This window comes from Amblyraja radiata, chromosome 13 (assembly GCF_010909765.2).
Source record: "Amblyraja radiata isolate CabotCenter1 chromosome 13, sAmbRad1.1.pri, whole genome shotgun sequence".
In the NCBI taxonomy this organism is placed as follows: Eukaryota; Metazoa; Chordata; class Chondrichthyes; order Rajiformes; family Rajidae; genus Amblyraja; species Amblyraja radiata.
In genome coordinates, this window is record NC_045968.1 from 16,953,521 (window position 1) to 16,972,966 (window position 19,446).

Genomic DNA, 19,446 nt, shown 5'->3' on the forward strand with positions numbered 1-19,446 from the left:
CACTCCCTGCCATCCACTCCATCCACATGGTGCATCAGGAAGGCTGGGAGTATCGTCAAGGATGCCTGCCACGCTTGCCATTCTCTCTCTTCTACCTCTGGGGGAAGGTACAGGCGCTTGAAGCTCGGTCATCTGGATTTGAGGACAGCTTCTTCCCCGCTGCTGTCTGACTCCTGAATCAATCACCCACCTTCCCAGAGCTACTCCCACGTACTCTACTTTTAACAACCTCATTAGGTGATTCTGTTTGTGCACTTTAGATTTTTTTATATACATGTAGATTGCACTTCAATCTTTGCACCGTTCTTGCGGTTTTTGCTTTTGTTGTTGTATTTATTGCGTGCCTGTGTTTATGGTTTACCCTGAACTTTATGCGCTCTAGTACATTGCACCCACGGCAATAAACTCTTCTCAATCTGAATGGCAGTCATAGAAAGTTTAGTTTAGAGATACAATGGGGAAACAGGCCCTTATGCCCACCAAGTCCGCGCCGACCAGCGATCCCCGCACATTGTCCCACACACACTAGAGACAATTTTCATTTATACCAAGCCAATTAACTTACAAACCTGCACGTCTTTGGAGTGTGGGAGGAAACTGGAGCACCCGGAGAAAACCCACGAGGTCATGGGGAGACAACGTGCAAACTCCATACAGACAGCACCCCGTGGTCGGGATTGAACCCAGTTCTCTGGCGCTGTGAGGCAGCAACTCTGCCGCTGCGCTCCCGTGACGCCCTAAATAGTTTGACTGTTCAGCACTCAGATCTCAACCTGTGATCTCTCTAACTCCAAACAGAAACGCTTGTATTACATTTCTCTCAATATTTTCTCTCTCTCTTTGCCCTCTGCCACGCCGACAGCTGGATTGTAATAATGTTATACTGTTCTGGCGTATTCAACGGATGCTGATGATCACAGCAAACACACTCCGACAGCAGCTAACTAATACAGAAGGTAGGTCAACATCCACCTGCTGTTGAAACTTCTCATGACATGTATTTTACAAAGGCCTACCATGGCAAACATTTATGTCAAACGCAATGATATTTACTGTAGAATGCTTGGAGCTGTCAATGAGAGATTACCTGTAAATATTTTAATCTTGAAGACCTATCTTTTAAAATCTAAAGAGCAATCTCAGATACATACATTTTGAGGCATTGCATTTAAAAACCAGATCTAGCACGAGATGTGTGTAAGAAAGAACTGCAGATGCTGGTTTAAATTGAAGTCAGGGGAAGGATTGTAGATGAAGGGGATGGTGGGAAAGGAACAATTGTTATTGGTAAGTCCAACTATCTTTTGGTAGACACAAAATGCTGAAGTAACCCAGCGGGATAGGCAGCATCTCTGGAGAGAAGGAATGGGCAACGTTTCAGGTCAAGACCCTTCTTCAGACTGAAGAAGTGTCTCAAAGTGAAGCGTCGCACATTCCTTCTCTCCAGAGATGCTGCCTCACCCGCTGAGTTACTCCAGCATTTTGTGTCTACCAAGAGATAGTTGGACTTACCAATAACAATTGTTCCTTTCCCACCATCCCCTTCATCTACAATCCTTCCCCTGACTTCACATTTTGTGCCTCTTTTCTTTCCTTACCACCCAATCTCACAGCCCTTTGTCTTCTCCCCATCTCTGGCCCTTGTCCACACTTCTGCCACCCCCTTCACCTGTATCCATCTATCACTAGCCAGGCTTTGTACATAGGTTCAAAAGTGAAAGGAGCAGAATTAGGCCATCGGCCCACCAAGTCTACTCCATCATTCAATCATGGCTGATCGATCTCTCCCTCTCAACGCACTCTCCTGCCTTCTCCCCATAACCCCTGACACCCCTTGTCCAGCCCCATCTTTCTTCCAGCTTTCTTCCCCCCTCCCCCCCTCTGGCTGCTTCTGTTGATGGAGTCTGAAGAAGGATCCCAACCCAAAACATTGCCTGTCTATTCCCTCTATAGATGCTGCCTGACCCACTGAGATACTGCAGTACTTTGTGTCTGTTTGAAGTTATAGTAAGCATGTTCACAAAGCATGGTTAGAAAACATTTAGCGTACTTTATTATAAGAGGTATATTCAGGAATTAAGAAATCATCTCCGTGACCTGCGTGGGTTTTCTCCGGGTGCTCCAGTTTCCTCCCACACTCCAAAGACGTGCAGGTTTGTAGGCTAATTAGGTTTGGTAAAATTTGTAATTGTCCCTAGTGTGTGTAGGATAGTGTTAGTGTGCTGGGTTCGCTAGTCAACGAGGACTTGGTGGGCTGAAGGGCCTGTTTCCGCGCTGTATCTCTAAACTAAACTAAACTTATTCGTCAGAAAAGCAGCTTCATCTGGCTTTAAAAGTTGATGATTTTTCATCAGAACCTTTTATCAGAAATTCCTTTTAACTTTTTGAAAACTTCCAAAGTTAATACTTTAAAATCTAAGTTTAATGTGGGAAATCTAAATTCTATACATTGACTTTCCAGAGTGTCTTAATACTATACAGAGAAAGCAAGGTGAAAGGAATGAAAGGGTTTGTGTTCACTTTCTGTGAAGTGTATAATAGACAGGCTGGAAACTAATCACCCTGCAATAAAAAGGAAGAAATCAGTGGCTTTTTTTGTGTGGTAATTACGAGTTATTATTTCACTTACCACATAGGTCAGCTTGTTCCAAAGATGACTCAAAATAATCACACTGCAGTATCAGCATAATGTAATGACACCTTTTAGTTTCAGCACGGAAACAGGCCCTTCGGCCCACCGAGTCCGCACCGACCAGCGATCCCCGCACACTAACACTATCCTGCACACACTAGGGACAATTTACAATTTTAGCAAGCCAATTAACCTGCAAACCTGCACGTCATTGGAGTGTGGGAGCAAACCAGAGCCACCGGAGAAAACCCACGCAGGTCATGGGGAGAACGTACAAACTTCATACAGACAGCACCCACGGTCAGGATCTAAGCCGGCTCTCTGGCGCTGTGAGGCAGCGACTCTACCGCTACGCCACCGTGCCGTGGATTGGAACCTAAATTATCTATATCTTTTGATTATGAATTAAAGGAAATCTGTTCCCTTGGTCTAAATGGTTGTTTTCTGTCAATGTCAGTGAGACGCCTGGAAAAGAACGTGAAGGAGGTACTGGAGGACTTTGCAGAAGACAGAGGGAAGAAGGCGCAGCTACTGACAGGAAGGAGGGTACAACTAGCAGAGGACCTCAGTGAGTGGATCTTCTCTTCTGTATCGCTGCGCTGGATTAACGCTCCTTATTCTCTTATTTGAAGTACTCGGCTTGTACTCGCTAGAATTTAGTAGATTGAGGGGGGATCTTATAGAAACGTACAAAATTCTTAAGGGGTTGGACAGGCTAGATGCAGGAAGATTATTCCCAATGTTGTCCAGAACAAGGGGTCACAGTTTAAGGATAAGGGGGAAGTCTTTTAGGACCGAGATGAGAAAAACATTTTTCACACAGAGAGTGGTGAATCTGTGGAAGTCTCTGCCACAGAAGGTAGTTGAGGCCAGTTCGTTGGCTATATTTAAGAGGGAGTTAGATGTGGCCCTTGTGGCTAAAGGGATCAGGGGGTATGGAGAGAAGGCAGGTACAGGATACTGAGTTGGATGATCAGCCATGATCATATTGAATGGCGGTGCAGGCTCGAAGGGCCGAATGGCCTACTCCTGCACCTATTTCTATGTTTCTATGTATTTTCACTAATCTGCCTTGAATCTTGGAGAAGGGTCTCACCCATTCTTTCTCTCCAGAGATGCTGCCCGTCCCGCTGAGTTACTCCAGCTTGTTGTGCCTATCTTTGCTTGAAACCAGCATCTGCAGTTCCTTCCTACATATTGAGTCTAGTTAATGTGGCTAGACACAAAATGCTGGAGTAACTCAGCGGGTCAGGCAGCATTTCTGGAGAGAAAGAATGGGTGACGTTTCTGGTCAAGACCCTTCTTCAGAATGAAAGTCAGGGGAGGGGGAGACACGGAGATAAGGACGGGTAAGGTGTGAAAACATTGCTATATTTAAGAGGGAGTTAGATGTGGCCCTTGTGGCTAAAGGGATCAGGGGGTATGGAGAGAAGGCAGGTACAGGATACTGAGTTGGATGATCAGCCATGATCATATTAAATGACGGTGCAGGCTCGAAGGGCCGAATGGCCTACTCCTGCACCTATTTTCTATGACATCCAAAGAGATGGAGAATGTGGCAAATGATCATGCGTGCAGATATACTGTTTTGATATGTTCTGGTCTTTGGGTGGATTTGAAGTTACAGAGGTGCAGAAGCAGTAACGGCCCTCGAAGGGCAGGTAGTGTAGAGAAAGCAGGGACTCTGCAGAAGGACTTGGACAGGTTGGGAGAGTGGGCAGAGAAGTGGCAGATGGAATATAGTGTAGCAAAATGTGGAGTCATGCATTTTGGTAGTAGGAATAAAGGCGTAGACTATTTTCTAAATGAGGAGAGAATCCAGAAATCGGAGGTGCAAAGGGACTTGGGAGTGCTGGTGCAGGATTCCTCAAAAGTTAAGGACCTTAGGTTAACAGTTTTTAAGTTACAGTTAATCATGTATAAGATAGACACAAATGCTGGGTAACTCAGCGGGTCAGGCAGCATCTCTGGAGAACATGGATAGGTGACGTTTCACAGAATGCTGGAGTAACTCAGCGGGTCAGGCAGCATCTCTGGATAACATGGATAGGTGACGTTTCACAGAGTGCTGGAGTAACTCAGCGGGTCAGGCAGCATCTCTGGAGAAGGTACACAAAAATGCTGGAGAAACTCAGCGGGTGCAGCAGCATCTATGGAGCGAAGGAAATAGGCAACGTTTCGGGCCGAAACGTTGCCTATTTCCTTTGCTCCATAGATGCTGCTGCACCCGCTGAGTTTTTCCAGCATCTGCAGTTCCTTCTTAAACACATCTCTGGAAAACATGGATAAGTGACGTTTCACAGAGTGCTGGAGTAACTCAGTGGGTCAGGCAGCATCTCTGGAGGGATGGAATAGGTTTTCATGTAAGGAGGAACTGCAGATGCTGTTTTTTTTCTTCAGTGATGCTGCCTGTCCCGCTGAGTTACTCCAGCACTTTGTGCCTATCTTCTGTGTAAACCAGCATCTGCAGTTCTTCCCTCCACAGTCAATCGTGTTTAGTCTTTCCGCTGACTGGATAGCAAGCGACAAAAAAGCTTTTCACTGTACCTTGGTACACGTGACAATAAACTAGACTTAAACTAACCGGTTAATTTCTCATTACTGATTGCCAGAACTTGCTGTATGCAAATTGGCTGCTGCATTTCTTACCAAGGCGCAGCTTCCTTGGAGATATTTCACCTTCAGAGAAGCACCTGGGACATCCTGAAAGACTATAGAAATAAAAATTGTTACTGTTCTTTCATCTGCTCTTGCCTGATGTTTCTATAGCTTTTACAAAATACAAAGTGCAGGAGAAACTCAGCGGGTCAGGCAGCATCTGTAGAGGGAATGGGCAAATGATGTCTTCAGTTGCAATCCTTCTTCGCACCCAAACATCTCCAGGCTTTGGGGATACAAGGAACTGCAGCTGCTGTGGTTTGCAAGAAAAAAGACACAACGTGCTGGAGTAACTCAGTGGGCTTGTGGTTTGCTCAAGATTCGAGAAAATACATTCTTGCTATTGAGGGAGTGCAGCGGTGGGTTCACCAGGTTAATTGGGACTGACATGTGGTGAAAGAATGGGTAGGTTCATGTGCTGTACTGTTCGATGTTCTCATGGGGGAAGAAAATAATGTGCAGTTCTGACTCTGACCAGTAAGTGGCAGCATTTACTACACATGACTCACTCACTCATCCTGTTACAAGGCATGTAATGAATGATGCTTTGGTCGTGTTAATAAAACGTTTGGTGATTCTCACTTGGGTATAACTGATGGCCATAAAATCCGGTTTGCTTAATATGTCCAGATATTGTTATTGAAAGATGCAGGAAGATTGTTCCCGATGTTGGGGAAGAGAACAAGGGGTCACAGTTTAAGGATAAGGGGGAAATCTTTTAGGACCGAGATGAAAAAAAACATTTTTCACACAGAGAGTGGTGAATCTCTGGAATTCTCTGCCACAGACGGTAGTTGAGGCCAGTTCATTGGCTATATTTAAGAGAGAGTTAGATGTGGCCCTTGTGGTAAAGGAATCAGGGGGTATGGAGAGAAAGTAGGTACAGGATACTGAGTTGGATGATCAGCCATGATCATATTGAATGGCGGTGCAGGCTCGAAGGGCCGAATGGCCTACTCCTGCACCTATTTTCTATGTTTCTCTGAAAATAGCTGAATTACGTTTTGTACAGGGAATTATTTGTGCTATTTAGATCATTTTCCTGTGTTATGGTGGATAGTTTCTGCCGAGTAGAACATCAGTAATGTATAGACAAAAAATGCTGGAGTAACGCAGTGGGTCAGACATCAACTCTGGAGAAGAAAAGGAATAGGTGACGTTTTGGGTTGAGACCCTTCTTCAGACTGAGAGTCGGAGAAGTGGGGGCAGTAACGTAGATGCTGTCTGTGGGCTGTCATTTTAATCCCCTGGGCTTTGCCATGCCATTTAATTTTAGACATTAGTTTAGAGATACAACGCAGAACCAGGCCCTTCGACCCACCGAGCTGGCACCGACCGGCGATCGCCCCTTACACCAGCACTGTCCTACACGCTAGGGACAATTTACAATTTACAAAAGCCAATTAACCTGTAAACCTTTACATCGTTGGAGTGTGGGAGGAAACCGGAGCACCCGGAGAAAACTCACACGGTCAGAGGGAGAACGTACAAACTCCGTACAGACAGCACCCGTGGTCTGGATCGAGCCTGCGTCTCTGGCGCTGTGAGGCAGCAGCTCTGCCGCGACGGTCCACAAAGCATCCCTCAGCGGATTAAATCTCATCACCAACCGATGAATCAATTGATTTTATTACTAACAGCCATCATTAAAATAGTCTGGTGGGTTTCATATTGGTCTTGGATGGGAGGATGCTCCTCAAACTGCGCAGCATCCTGGACAATACAGCTCACCCCCTCCATGACACACTGGTCAACCTGAGGAGCATCTACAGCAACAGACTGGTTCCACCAGGATGCAGCACAGAACGCCACATGAGATCCTTCTTCCGTCGTAGGGTAGACTGACTCCACTCCCCCTCCTCTCCCCAATCTTTGCACAACCCCAATCCTTTCCACTCGTCATTTTAATTTCATGTTTCATGTATTTTGTATATTATGACTGTTGGCAGATCAATTTCCCTCCTGGGATCAATAAAGTTCTATCGTATCGTATTTTGTCCTGTGACTGTGTAGCATGTAGATGCGACAGGAACTGACAAATATTCTCAACATTGGTATAACACCTTTATTTGTTTGCCCACCTACAACAGTCGCTCATTTCATGAAGGTAATATTTCCTGTAAGTGTTATGGATATTTAGAGTGGAGTTTTAAGAGAACGGAGATGAGAAAACACTTTTTCTCACAGAGAGTTGTGAGTCTGTGGAATTCTCTGCCTCAGAGGGCGGTGGAGGCCGCTTCTTTGGATACTTTCAAGAGAGAGCTAGATAGGGCTCTTAGAGTCAGGGGATATGGGGAGAAGGCAGGAACGGGGTACTGATTGGGGATGATCAGCCACGTTGAATGGCGGTGCTGGCTCGAAGGGCCGAATGGTCTACTCCTGCACCTATTGTCTATTGTCTATAACATGCTAAGGATTATTGTCATTGGTCATTACTTTAATTTATCCTCAAAATCTTTCATTGTTATCCCATTGAGCCTTATTGTACAGTAATCTGCAGCCCAGGAGTACAGCATGTGGCTTTATAACCTATATGATTATGTACTCATGAAGATAATTAATTGTGAGCATTTATGGGCAGATATGGATAGAACGTTTTCCAGGGATGTGAGATAGAACTAGTGTATGGGTGATTGCTGGTCAGTGTGGACTCGGTGGGCATGGCTTTATTAGAGTCTTAGAGTGATACAGTGTGGAAACAGGCCCTTCGGCCCAACTTGCCCACACTGGCCAACAATGTCCCAGCTACACTGGTCCCATCTGCCTGCTCTTGGTCCATATCCCTCCAAACCTGCCCTATCCATGTACCTGTCTTACTATTTTGGGATAGTCCCAGCCTCAACTACCTCCTCTGGCAACTCGTTCCATTCACCCACCAAAAGTTACCCCTCGGATTCCTATTAAATTTTTTCCCCTTCACCTTGAACCTGTGTCCTCTGGTCCTCGATTCCCCTACTCTGGGCAAGAGACTCTGTGCATCTACCCGATCTATTCCTCTCATGATTTTGTATTGTTTTCCTCGCCTCACTTTTATCTTAATAAACATTATGGGCCATTTTATATTTAGCTTAAAAATACAAGTCCTGTTCATGACATTATATAGATGACATTTAGAGTCAGGACCCTTCTTCAAACTGGATTGCGCAATAAAATGTATTTATTCCAGAGCAGATTGCTTAGCAAGAAATCAGTTCTGTTCACTTATTTACTGTACTAAACTTAGAAAAGTACAGTGTGTAGAAAGGAACTGCAAATGCTGGAGTAACTCAGCGGGTCATGCAGCATCTGTGGAGAACATGGATAGGTGACGTTCCACAGAGTGCTGGAGTAACTCAGCTGGTCAGGCAGCATCTCTGGAGTAAAAAGATGGGTGATGTTTTGAGTCCATCCTTTTTCACCAGTGATGCTTCCTGACCTGCTGAGTTACTTCAGCACTTTGTGTCTATCTTAGAAAAGTGCAGCGCAGGCACAGGCCCTTCAGCCCACAATGAAACTGTTGTAAAGCAGAAGGGATCTGTAAAAAGGATTGCCTGCTCTTTGGTGGGGGATGAAAAGTGAAGTGATGGTGTTGAGTGCAGAAGTAGCGGTGTGCGAGCAAGGAGCACTCGTGGCACCAAGACATGGTTCCAGACATTGGTCAGTCTTCCCGTTCCACAACATAGCATGTTTAACAGAAGGTAGACAAAAATGGTTTGATGCATCTATGGAGCGAAGGAATAGGTGACGTTTCGGGTCGAGACCCGGAAGCATCTATGGAATGAAGGAATAGGTGACGTTTTGGGTCGAGACCCGGAAGCATCTATGGAGTGAAGGAAAAGGTGACGTTTCAGGTGGAGAACCAGAAGCATCTATGGAGCGAAGGAATAGGTGACGTTTCTCGACCCGAAACGTCACCTATTCCTTCGCTCCATAGATGCGGCCTCACCCGCTGAGTTTCTCCAGCATTTTTGTCTACCTTCGATTTTTTTCCAGCATCTGCAGTTCTTTCTTAAACATGTTTAACAGAAGACACTTTTTACATCAATAAATGTTAACAAGCTTGCTTACATGCCTGTGCTTGCCCCTTTGTGTATGTGCAGTCCGTGCACTGGTAACGTTACTGCATCCTAGCAACTTGGCTGCAGGAAGTCTTATTCACTGGGGCTGTAAAGAAATGCAAAGGGGAATAAACGAAGGGTTCCGTGTTGCTAATTGTGGTCTAGGTAATGGTTATGAAAAGGGAATGCAAACCACTTTTTCCTTAATGTCAGCTGTGTCTATTTTAATCTTATCAATGACTAACGTTTGCGGGGCATTGTGTGTGCCGTTGTGGCGACAATAGCTGTCTTTATTGCCTGTTGGTGGTGTTGGCATGTCTGGACTTGGTGATGACTGAGGTTGCATAACTAGGCCCCGGTTGCCACCCACATTAAATATACACGCGCATCGCACCACAGAAGGGGAACAATGCGCTTGAGAGAGCATTTGCTGATGTGCTCCTGATAATGGATCCGGCAGCCCAGAGATTGAGCCCTCCTTGAAATAAGTAATGTGACCGCAAGCATTGCTGCTTTACATGTATCAAAGTAAGAGTTTTCGCAGGCACTTCATCATTATTATTCTTGGTCCAACAAATAAAATCATGTCAAGTTTTAGGCATTAGCTGTTGTTAGATAAAGCTTCAAATTATAAGGCAGCTGTCAGGACATCGAAAGTATTTTACAATCAATGAAGTGAATCCACAGTGTAGTCTTGTGGCAGTGTGTGTGCAGTGTAGTCTTGTGGCAGTGTGTGTGTGTGTGTGTGTGTAGTGTAGTCAGTGTTGTTCAGTTGCTGGAATCAAACTGGAAATAAATACAACCTGTGTGTGTTGATTTGAGCTAGTGTCGTAAGGTCGGGTTTCATTCTAGACTCTTTGATTTGCAGCTAGCGGTGGTACAGTTTGTTTTAATTAAATGAGTAAGGTAGTGACAGTATGGCTCAATTGTTTAGTGGTGTTGCTGCTGTAAAGGATTAGTGGATAGAGATTGCTGTCTGGAGGTACCCACTCAGCATTGCCTGTCCTTTAATCTCTGGAGAAGACCTCCTGCCTTTGGTTACCGTCTGTTGCATTACCCCACACGTGCAGCCAATAATTGTTCCTCTGTCTCCTTTATGCTCCCTACCTTGGTTGCTAAAAGGACAAGTCCAAGCTTGTTCTTTCTCTCTCTCTGTTTGGCTAGCCTTTCTGTTATAAGTATTAGAAATGGTTAGGTTTGTAAGGACTCCTGGCAACAGCTTGTGTTGACGTCTTTTAAGTGTATGTAGACAAAAATGCTGGAGAAACTCAGCGGGTGAGGCAGCATCTATGGAGCGAAGGAATAGATGACGTTTCGGGTCAAGACCTTTCTTCAGACTTGCATATACTTCTTTATGAGCGACTGTTTGCGTCGTAAACCGCAGAATGTTTGGTTGGAAGTAGTGAACTTGTGCTTGAAGCTTGCACACATCGCACTCACCCCCAGCTGCAAGAGGAGCCTACAACACAGTCAAAGCCCAACTAACTCTTCATTAAATGACTATGTCAGCGTGCACATTTAGAACAGGGTGGCGCAGCGGTAGAGTTGCTGCCTCACAGCACCAGAGACTCGGGTTCCATCCTGACTACGGGTGCTGTCTGTACGGAGTTTGTATGTTCTCCCCGTGACCTGCGTGGGTTTTCTCCGTGAGCTTCGGTTTCCTCCCACACTCCAAAGACGTACAGGTTTGTAGGTCAATTGGCTGTGGTTGAAAGAATTGTAAATTGTCCCTAGTGTGTGTAGGGGAGTGCGGGGTCATCGCTGGTCGGCACAGGCTCGGTGGGCCAACGGGCCTGTTTCCGCACGACATCTCTACAGTATGAGGTGAAGTCTATAAACTGTAGAGGGGCAGCTGAGCCATTTAATAAGATCTGGTTGTAACCTCAACTTTACATCCTCATCTCAGTATCTGCTACCAAAGCCTCAATAACACCCATAGACTGTGCTGCCATTGTCCTTTGAAGAAGAGAGTTGCAAAGACTTGCAATCCCCTGAGAGCTCTCCCATCTCTCGGTACTATGCAGTCTTCCACGGTTGAGATTTTTCACTTTTTGGGCACTTCACTTCAATGGGCATTTTCATCCTTCCCGCCTTATTCTCCAGTTTTCTGAACATTGTTGATGAGTTCGTGTTTTGCAGTCCACCTCACCATTTACTTTCCTATATTTCTTTCTAATCGGCAACTATATCTAGGGAGCTTTCATCCCCGTCATTTGCCTAGAAACAAGTGTAGGAGTAGGCCATTCGGCCCTTCGAGCCAGCACCACCATTCAATATGATCACGGCTGATCATCGAGACTCAGTACCCCGTTCCTGCTTTCTCCCCATATTGAAAACATCCAGTGAATTGGCCTCACAGGGTACTCCAGCATTCTGTGTCCACCTTCGATTTAAACCAGCATCTGCAGTTCTTTCAGACAGTTTATTGGCCTCCACTGCCTTCTGTGGCAGAGAATTCCACAGATTCCCAACTCTCTGGGTGAAAACGTTTTTCCTCGTCTCATGAATTCCACAACATGGCAGTCCCAGCTTCAATCTTTGTAAAATATTGTCCACCAGAAAATAGAGCCCTTATGCTGGCTGTCTGTTCATTATCATCAGATAACACCTTTAAAACAGAACATTTATAATCTTCACATTTTTGATCACGAGGAGCTCATAGTAACTATGAGAATCTGTGTGGAAACTCTGGCTAATCATTGCTAAACTATATGAATGTACTTTTGAATGATAGCCCCTGCTGGAGTTTAGGGAAAACATGGGTGATTGTGTTGCAGTTTGAGAAGAAGCGGTCTATAAAGGGAATCTTGTTTTCTGAAGTGCTGCAAGGGGGCTGGGCACTTGCAAATACTCCGCTGGTCTGGCGGATAGTGGTTTACTCAGCTCGAGTCGGTGAAGATGAAGGATTTTGTGCCAGGGCTCGGAGATAATTGATGAGGAGTCTAACGAGGAAATTGCAGGCGAGGAGCAGAGCATACACAGCCAGGCTCAGTCTTTAGAGTCCAGTCACATCATTTAAAGTCATGGCTGGAGAGAAATGATGAATTGTTACACCACTAACAGCCTATTTACTAACCATTAATCTGAACCTGGATTGCTGGCTTGCAAAGCTTTGATGCTTTTTGGCACCAGGCAGCACTTGGAACTTTTTAAAAGATGCATTGGATTCCAGTGTGGAGTTCAAGTGACCTGACTTGACATAAACTAAAAAGCTGAATGTTGTGATGAAGCAGAATCTTTTAACTGCATTGGTGGATAAGTTTATTTTGGAAATCAATTCAGTTCAGTTTAGTTTATTGTCACGTGTACCGAGGTACAGTGAAAAGCTTTTGTTGCGTGCTAACCAGTCAGCAGAAAGACAAGACATGATTACAATTGAGCCGTTTACAGTGTACAGATACATGATACTGGGAATAAAGTTTAGCGCAAGGTAAAGCCAGCAAAGTCCGATCAAGGATAGTCCGAGGGTCACGGATGAGGCAGATAGTAGTTCAGCACAGAAAGGGAAAACACAGGATCAGAGGGAAACCAGATGCAGTAAACACTATAAAGGAAGCACTTCCAATTCTGTAATATCTTCCCACATTAAACAAAGGTCACCGTGCAGTTTGTTTGTAGAAGGCAGCAGCTCTTTCATTAACTATTTTGAAGCAGCTACTTTCTGCAAAAAGGAAAGGAATGAATAAGTAATTGTGCTGCTCTTAGTATAAAACTAGACTAAGTTGGACCCGTTGGGTCCCAGTCACACGGGAGGCCTGGTCCCCCAACGCAACCCGCAAGAACGGTGAGTGAGCTGGCGCAAAATCGTAGCGCTATTGCATACCTCATTTGCGCAAATAGAAAAACGATACAAACCGGAAGATAACATGATCAGAGTTTTTAGTTATGTATAGATATATTAAAACTGATTCAGTGGCCCATCAGGGACCTCCAAAGAGTTTTGGCCAACATTTGTGAGACAGATCATTTACTGCTCTGTTTTAAATTTATATTCAAAATGATATGGAGCCTGAAATATTTTGAAAAACATATCTGATTTACCATTGGGCAATAATTGATTTCAAATCTGCGAGGAAGTTAACAACATATTGTCTTCACTTTAATTTTTTAATTGTCCATTAAAAAAAAGTCATATTCTTAAAGGGCCTGTCCCACTTACGTGATTTTTTTCGGCGACTTGCTGGCACCCGTCATAGTCACAGCAGGACAGCGAAAAATTTCAACGTTGAAAATCCAGCGGCGACCAGAAAAAGGTACGACTCTTTGGGTGACTACTGACAACCATACGCGGGGTGACGCCTGTTTGGTGGTGAGTAGTTGCCAAAAGAGTTGTACCTTTTTCTGGTCGCCGCTGGATTTTGTTTTAATGGTGTGTGGTTGGCTTATTTTATGGGGTTTGTCTTTACTGATCTGATCTGTCATTTGTAACTCAAAACTTAGGCTAAATGTTGTCAGCTTTGGCCTTTGTAAAATTATTCTTTACTCTAATGAAACCTCTGCACCATATATTGGTTGTGTGACAATTGAAGAAGCTTATCTTTTTGAGGCTGCTGAGATTTGCCTATTTTATCGTGGGCGGTTACGGTGGCGCAGCAGTAGAGTTGCTGCCTTACACCGAATGCAGCACCAGAGACCTGGGTTCAATCCTGACTACGGGTGCTGTCGGTACGGAGTTTGTACGTTCTCCCCGTGACCTGTGTGGGTTTTCACAGAGATCTTCGGTTTCCTCCCACACTCCAAAGACGTACAGGTTTGTAGGTTAATTGGCTCGGTAAATGTAAAAATTGTCCCTATTGGGTGTAGGATAGTGTTAGTGTGCAGGGATCGCTGGGCGGCGCGGACCCGGTGGGCCGAAGGGCCTGTTTCTGCTCCGTATCTCTAAACTAAACTTAAAAAACTAAACTCAGCTGTTGTTTTTTTTTTAATTAGTTACTTGTTGGTGATTCACTTTGCAGTCATCTTCCTGGGATTACCTTGCTCTTCTCTCCTGCTTCCTCCCAGAGAACTCGTTGTTGATGAGGCTGGGCAGAGTAAACAGTGGAACAGTGGAATGGTCCGGGATGTTAGACTTCAGTCCGATAAACAATGCTACACTTTGTTTGGTTCCTTCCAAAGAGTGGTTGTTACGTTTGATTTATTACGGCCTGACCAGCCCGATTCTTTGAGTTGCGTTTTGCAGTCAAGGATTTGACAAATGGAGATTTATGCCCGTTGACAGGAGGATGGGAACCACATTCTCTTTTGTAGCAGCCAAGAAGAAAAAGGGCTGGCCCAGCTTCCAGCAATGTGTTTGTAGTCTTGACCCCTTTCATATGCTGGCAATGTACAGCCAGCACATAAATAGCACCTCCCTTGTGTTTTCTTGACCTGCTGACTGTCCATTCACTTCCCATCTGTTTTGCAGTCCACAGGAATGGGTTGATATAAATCTTTCTTCTCGGGAGATAGATGATGTTCTGGATCTAAGGGGGCAGCCAGCACATTGGGTGGTTTCTCTTATTAAAAGCTCGCTAGATTTCCTCTGGGCCGCCCGCCCGCATCTCCTTGAAAACTCTGCCTTGTGCAGTAGGTGTGAGGTGCAGGGGGGAAAGCACTCTGTCCCTCTGAGGTCGTGAACAGACGCTGCAGTAACTTTTAGTTTTGAAATTGACCTGTTGTCAACAACAGTTAATCATCGTCTTGTGCACTTTGCGTTCAACCGTGACATAGATTAAAGGGGGGAAATGGTTGCGTAAAGTAATACATTTATTTTTGGCATTAGGATGAAATACTGGTCAGCTTTGCCACTTGTACCAGATTGTTTAAAATCTTCAAAACAATTTAACAGATTCCAAATAAAATCAGCATAAAACATTCTGAAGAAGGGTCTTGACCCGAAACGTCACCCGTTCCTTCGCTCCATTGATGCTGCCTCACCCGCTGAGTTTCTCCAGCATTTTTGTCTACCATAAAACATTCAAAAGTGATTTTAATAAATTGCTCTTCACAAAAACCTAACCAGCTATTTGATTCTTACATTATAAATAAATCATTTTTGCATGAAAAAATAATCGTGCATTCAAATAATATTAAATACGCTACAAACTCAAGGAAGAATGGCCTGCTTTTGAAGATAGGCACAAAATGCTGGAGTAACTCAGTGGGACAGGCAGCGTCTCTGGAGAGAAGGAATGTGTGACGTTTCGGGTCGAGACGTCAGCTATTCCTTGTCAGCCTGCATCTGCAGTTCCTTTTAGAGAACACATTTTACCTGCTTTTGATTTGTATTTGGTATGCTGTAACATATTATCTAAGTGAAACTGTTTCAATAATTTAGATTTCAAAAGTTTATTTGCTACATTAGACTTACTCCTTTCCCACGGAAATTATCTGAGTTTAATTTTAAGAATCATTTAGATTTAACTATAACATCAGTAGAGTCACGGCTATTTAATTGTTTTGTATATATATATATATTGGCAACAGAACAATGCAACTCTTACTTGCTGCAGCTCAACAAGCCCATTAACACAATAACTGATAAATATATAATAATCAATAATACAAAAGTTAATGATTTCAAGAGAGAGTTAGATTTAGCTCTTTTTAGATTAATTGTTTAGATTTACATTTTTCCAGCATCTGCAGTTCTTTCTTAGACTTGACCTGAAACATTGTCTGTCTTCGGGCTAAAGGAATCAAGGGATATGGGGGAAAAGCAAGAACGGGGTACTGATTTTGGATGATCAGCCATGATCATATTGAATGGCGGTCGGTGCTGGCTCGAAGGGCCGAATGGCCTATTCCTGCACCTATTTTTCTATGTAACCATAATAGTGCAAAACCAAAGTCCGAAGTAAAACTTGTTCTAGTTTGCAATGGTCACACATCAACTTCTTAGATTCATTTAGAGGAATACCATTTCCAAGAGCTAATCACAATTGTAGCTGGAAGAATAGCAGGGGGTTTGTAAAATATTGGACAGTTGCAGGTAGACTGAAGGTTCAGTATATCACCTCCTCAATGGCTGCACAGCACGATCGACTATTGTTCTCTCCCAGTTTACACTGTGTTCTCTAAGCTGCCTCTGCAAATGTTGGCACATCTGTAGTCTCTGCATTATTCTGCACTAGCTTTAAATTAAATCAACGATTCGTAGTATCTACAAATAAAGGTGGTTTGGCAGAGGTCAGCACTTGAGAATCACACTAATCTGCTGCTCCCAGAAAGCTAATGACGTTTTCAGCTCATTTAAACATCCCAGCACACTCTACTACATAACAAAACCTTACAGTTCACTGCGTTTCCTGTGTAACGTAAGCAAAATCACAGCATTTTCAGAGAAATGTTACAATAGTTATTAATATTATAATGTAATAATGTAATATTACTAATAATTATCATCTCTCCTAATAATAGTTCTTAATTTGTTTAAAAAACATTACATTTTTTACTTTTGGAAAATGTTAAAATTTAAACTTGAAGGCTCCATAATTCCTTGTCCACAAATTCAAGTATGTTTTGAAAGATAGTTGACCAAATGCTGGGAATATTCAGACTTCAAGCCGTGGAATCTAAGGTTTAGATCTTCATATGTCATTTGTAACTTTAGTTAAAGCAAGCAGCATAAGAATGGAAATTCTCTATCTCCTCCTGCAGTCAGATTGGGTACAAACAAACTATTCATTTCTTACTAACACTTAGAATAAAATGTCACACAGCTGTTTAGGGAGGGGAAGAAGGGAGAAAGCAAGGACATTGACTTCTCCAATTTCAGGTATTCCTTGCTTTCTCCTTCTTTCCCCTCCCCTTCCCAGCTCTCTCACACCCCACTGTCTCCGCCTCTTCCTTTCTTCTTCTCCCCCCCCCCCCCCCCATCCCCACTCAGTCTGAAGAAGGGTCTCGACCCTAAACGTCACCTATTCCTTTGTTCCATAGATGCTGCCTCACCCGCTGAGTTTCTCCAGCATTTTTGTCTACCTTTGATTTTTCCAGCATCTGCAGTTCTTTCTTAAACAAGATTAGAAGTTGTTCAGCCAGAGCTGAGCACACTTCCCGGCATCTGCAGACAATGGTGTCTGTCTTGTCGCTTCTTGTGTGTGGTGGTGGAAAGACTGGTGGAAACAGGGCCGCGATCGACGTGAACGCACTTTCCTTGACCCCGTCTGGGCAGGTAGAGGGGAATAAGGGGAGGGAGGTGATGGCGTAGTAGATGTGTGCTAACAGTCCAGACTGTTCAGTTACCTTATGTACCGACACAACGGAACAATGAAATTCTTACTTTGCTGCCTGTGAATACAACAATAACACACAAATAAACATAGAATAATCATAAAATAATCCCAACATCATCGTCTATATCTCTTGTCTCCCTTTACCATGACTTTCAATCTGAAGAAGGGTCTCGACCCGAAACGTCACCCATCCCTTCTCTCCAGAGATGCTGCCTGTCCCGCTGAGTTACTCCAGCTTTTTGTGTCTAGATAGAATAATCAACAACACAATAAATAGCTAATGCTAGTGACCATAACAGTGCTAAAACTAAAGCCCATTGTGCAAAGACACAGTCCATAGAACAGGGGTTCCCAACCTTTTTCATCCCGTTTACCCCCTGGCAACTTTTCGAAAATAACTTTACCCCCACCCTGTTTTGTTCAGCAATTTGAGTTGACACTTCTATCATAACAAAGCAACCGACAAAGGGGGAAATGTTAAAATACTGTTTTTAACAAATCCAGAATCAACAAATCTACCCCCTGGTCAGGCAACATTTACCCCAGGTTGGCAACCTATGCCATAGAAGATGGCGTTTGCTGAGCTTAGTGTTGTGCAGTGTTCAGGTCGCCTGATGGTTGCTGGGAAGATGCTGTTCTTGATCCTGGAGGTTGTCACTTTCACATTTGATGGGCTTTACTGTTTAAAATGTTATTTGCCTGGTGATGAATGGTCTATAATTTAATATCTTGAAACATCGTTATGCATAAAGATAAGTTTGTCTCCCTGCCTCACATACTTCCCTTTAAGGACAGTATCAGTGTCTTTTATCTCTCCAGGTTTTTGTGCTGTGGTACGTTACAAGTGCACTGAACCTTGGAGCAGAAGATTAGGGCTGAGAGAGTGAGATGGCAGTGGCTTTGTGTGGGGGTCAGAACTGCACTGAAACTCTAACAATATTTGAAAGCATTCGCATTCACATAAGGTGCTTAAAAAACTTCCAGTATATTGGGTAAGGGATTATAAGAATATTCATGTCCACATCAGAAAGGTAATGAATTAAGGCGTGCAATAGCTCATCTCTTAAGTAAACACTCTTCTAAAGACTGATGCAACAGCATTAAGGAGGTGTCAAAGGTTGGTTGAAGGCTTGTGTGGGTCACGGTTTAATGTTTGCACATGTGAAGGATGTTATGAACTTTTTTAGTTCAGGGATTTTCCTCCAAGTTTGCTCTGATCAGTCTCTGAAGAAGGGTCTCGACCCGAAACGTCAGCCATTCCTTCTCTCCAGAGATACTGCCTGGCCCGCTGAGCTACTCCAGCATTTTGTGTCTATCTTCAACACTTTGACCTGCTCAGAACCTGTATTCCCAACAGCGTTATTGAATCTAAGTTCACTGTTAATGCTATAGCAAATAGAGACACAGTTTATTGTATGGAGAGGTGTGTACAAATATTGTTTCATCCATGTTATAGCTGGTGCTTTGTGACCGGAACATCTAACGTGACGCTGTGTTTATTGTGCTCAGCTGATGGATAGAGTGAATGGGTGAAAGAATGGATCGACTGGGCTTGCATTGTCTGGGATTTAGATGAGAGGGAATCTTACAGAAACATATAAGATTGGACAGGCTACATGCACGAAAAATGGTCCCCATGTTGGGGGAATCCAGAACCAGGGGGTCACAGTTTAAGAATAAGGGGTAGGCCATTTAGGACTGAGATGAGGAAAAACGTTTTCACCCAGAGAGTTGTGAATCTGTGGAATTCTCTGCCACAGAAGGCAGTGGAGGCCAATTGACTGGATGTATTCAAGAGAGAGTTAGATTTAACTCTTTGGGCTAACGGAGTCAAGGGATATGGGGAGAAAGCAGGAATGGGGTACTGATTTTGGATGATCAGCCATGATCACAATGAATGGCGGTG

General features: G+C 43.9%; 1 protein-coding gene across 4 annotated transcripts in view; it reads left to right on the top strand.

Moving 5' to 3' along the window:
• opa1 (OPA1 mitochondrial dynamin like GTPase) overlaps window positions 1-19,446 on the top strand; it is an 81,734-nt gene that overhangs the window by 59,728 nt on the left and 2,560 nt on the right. For all 4 annotated transcript variants that reach the window (XM_033031311.1, XM_033031313.1, XM_033031312.1 and 1 more), the window contains 2 exons: window positions 863-956; window positions 3,090-3,200. In XM_033031311.1, coding sequence (XP_032887202.1) covers window positions 863-956; window positions 3,090-3,200 — 205 coding nt within the window. The remainder of the gene's footprint in view (window positions 1-862; window positions 957-3,089; window positions 3,201-19,446) is intronic.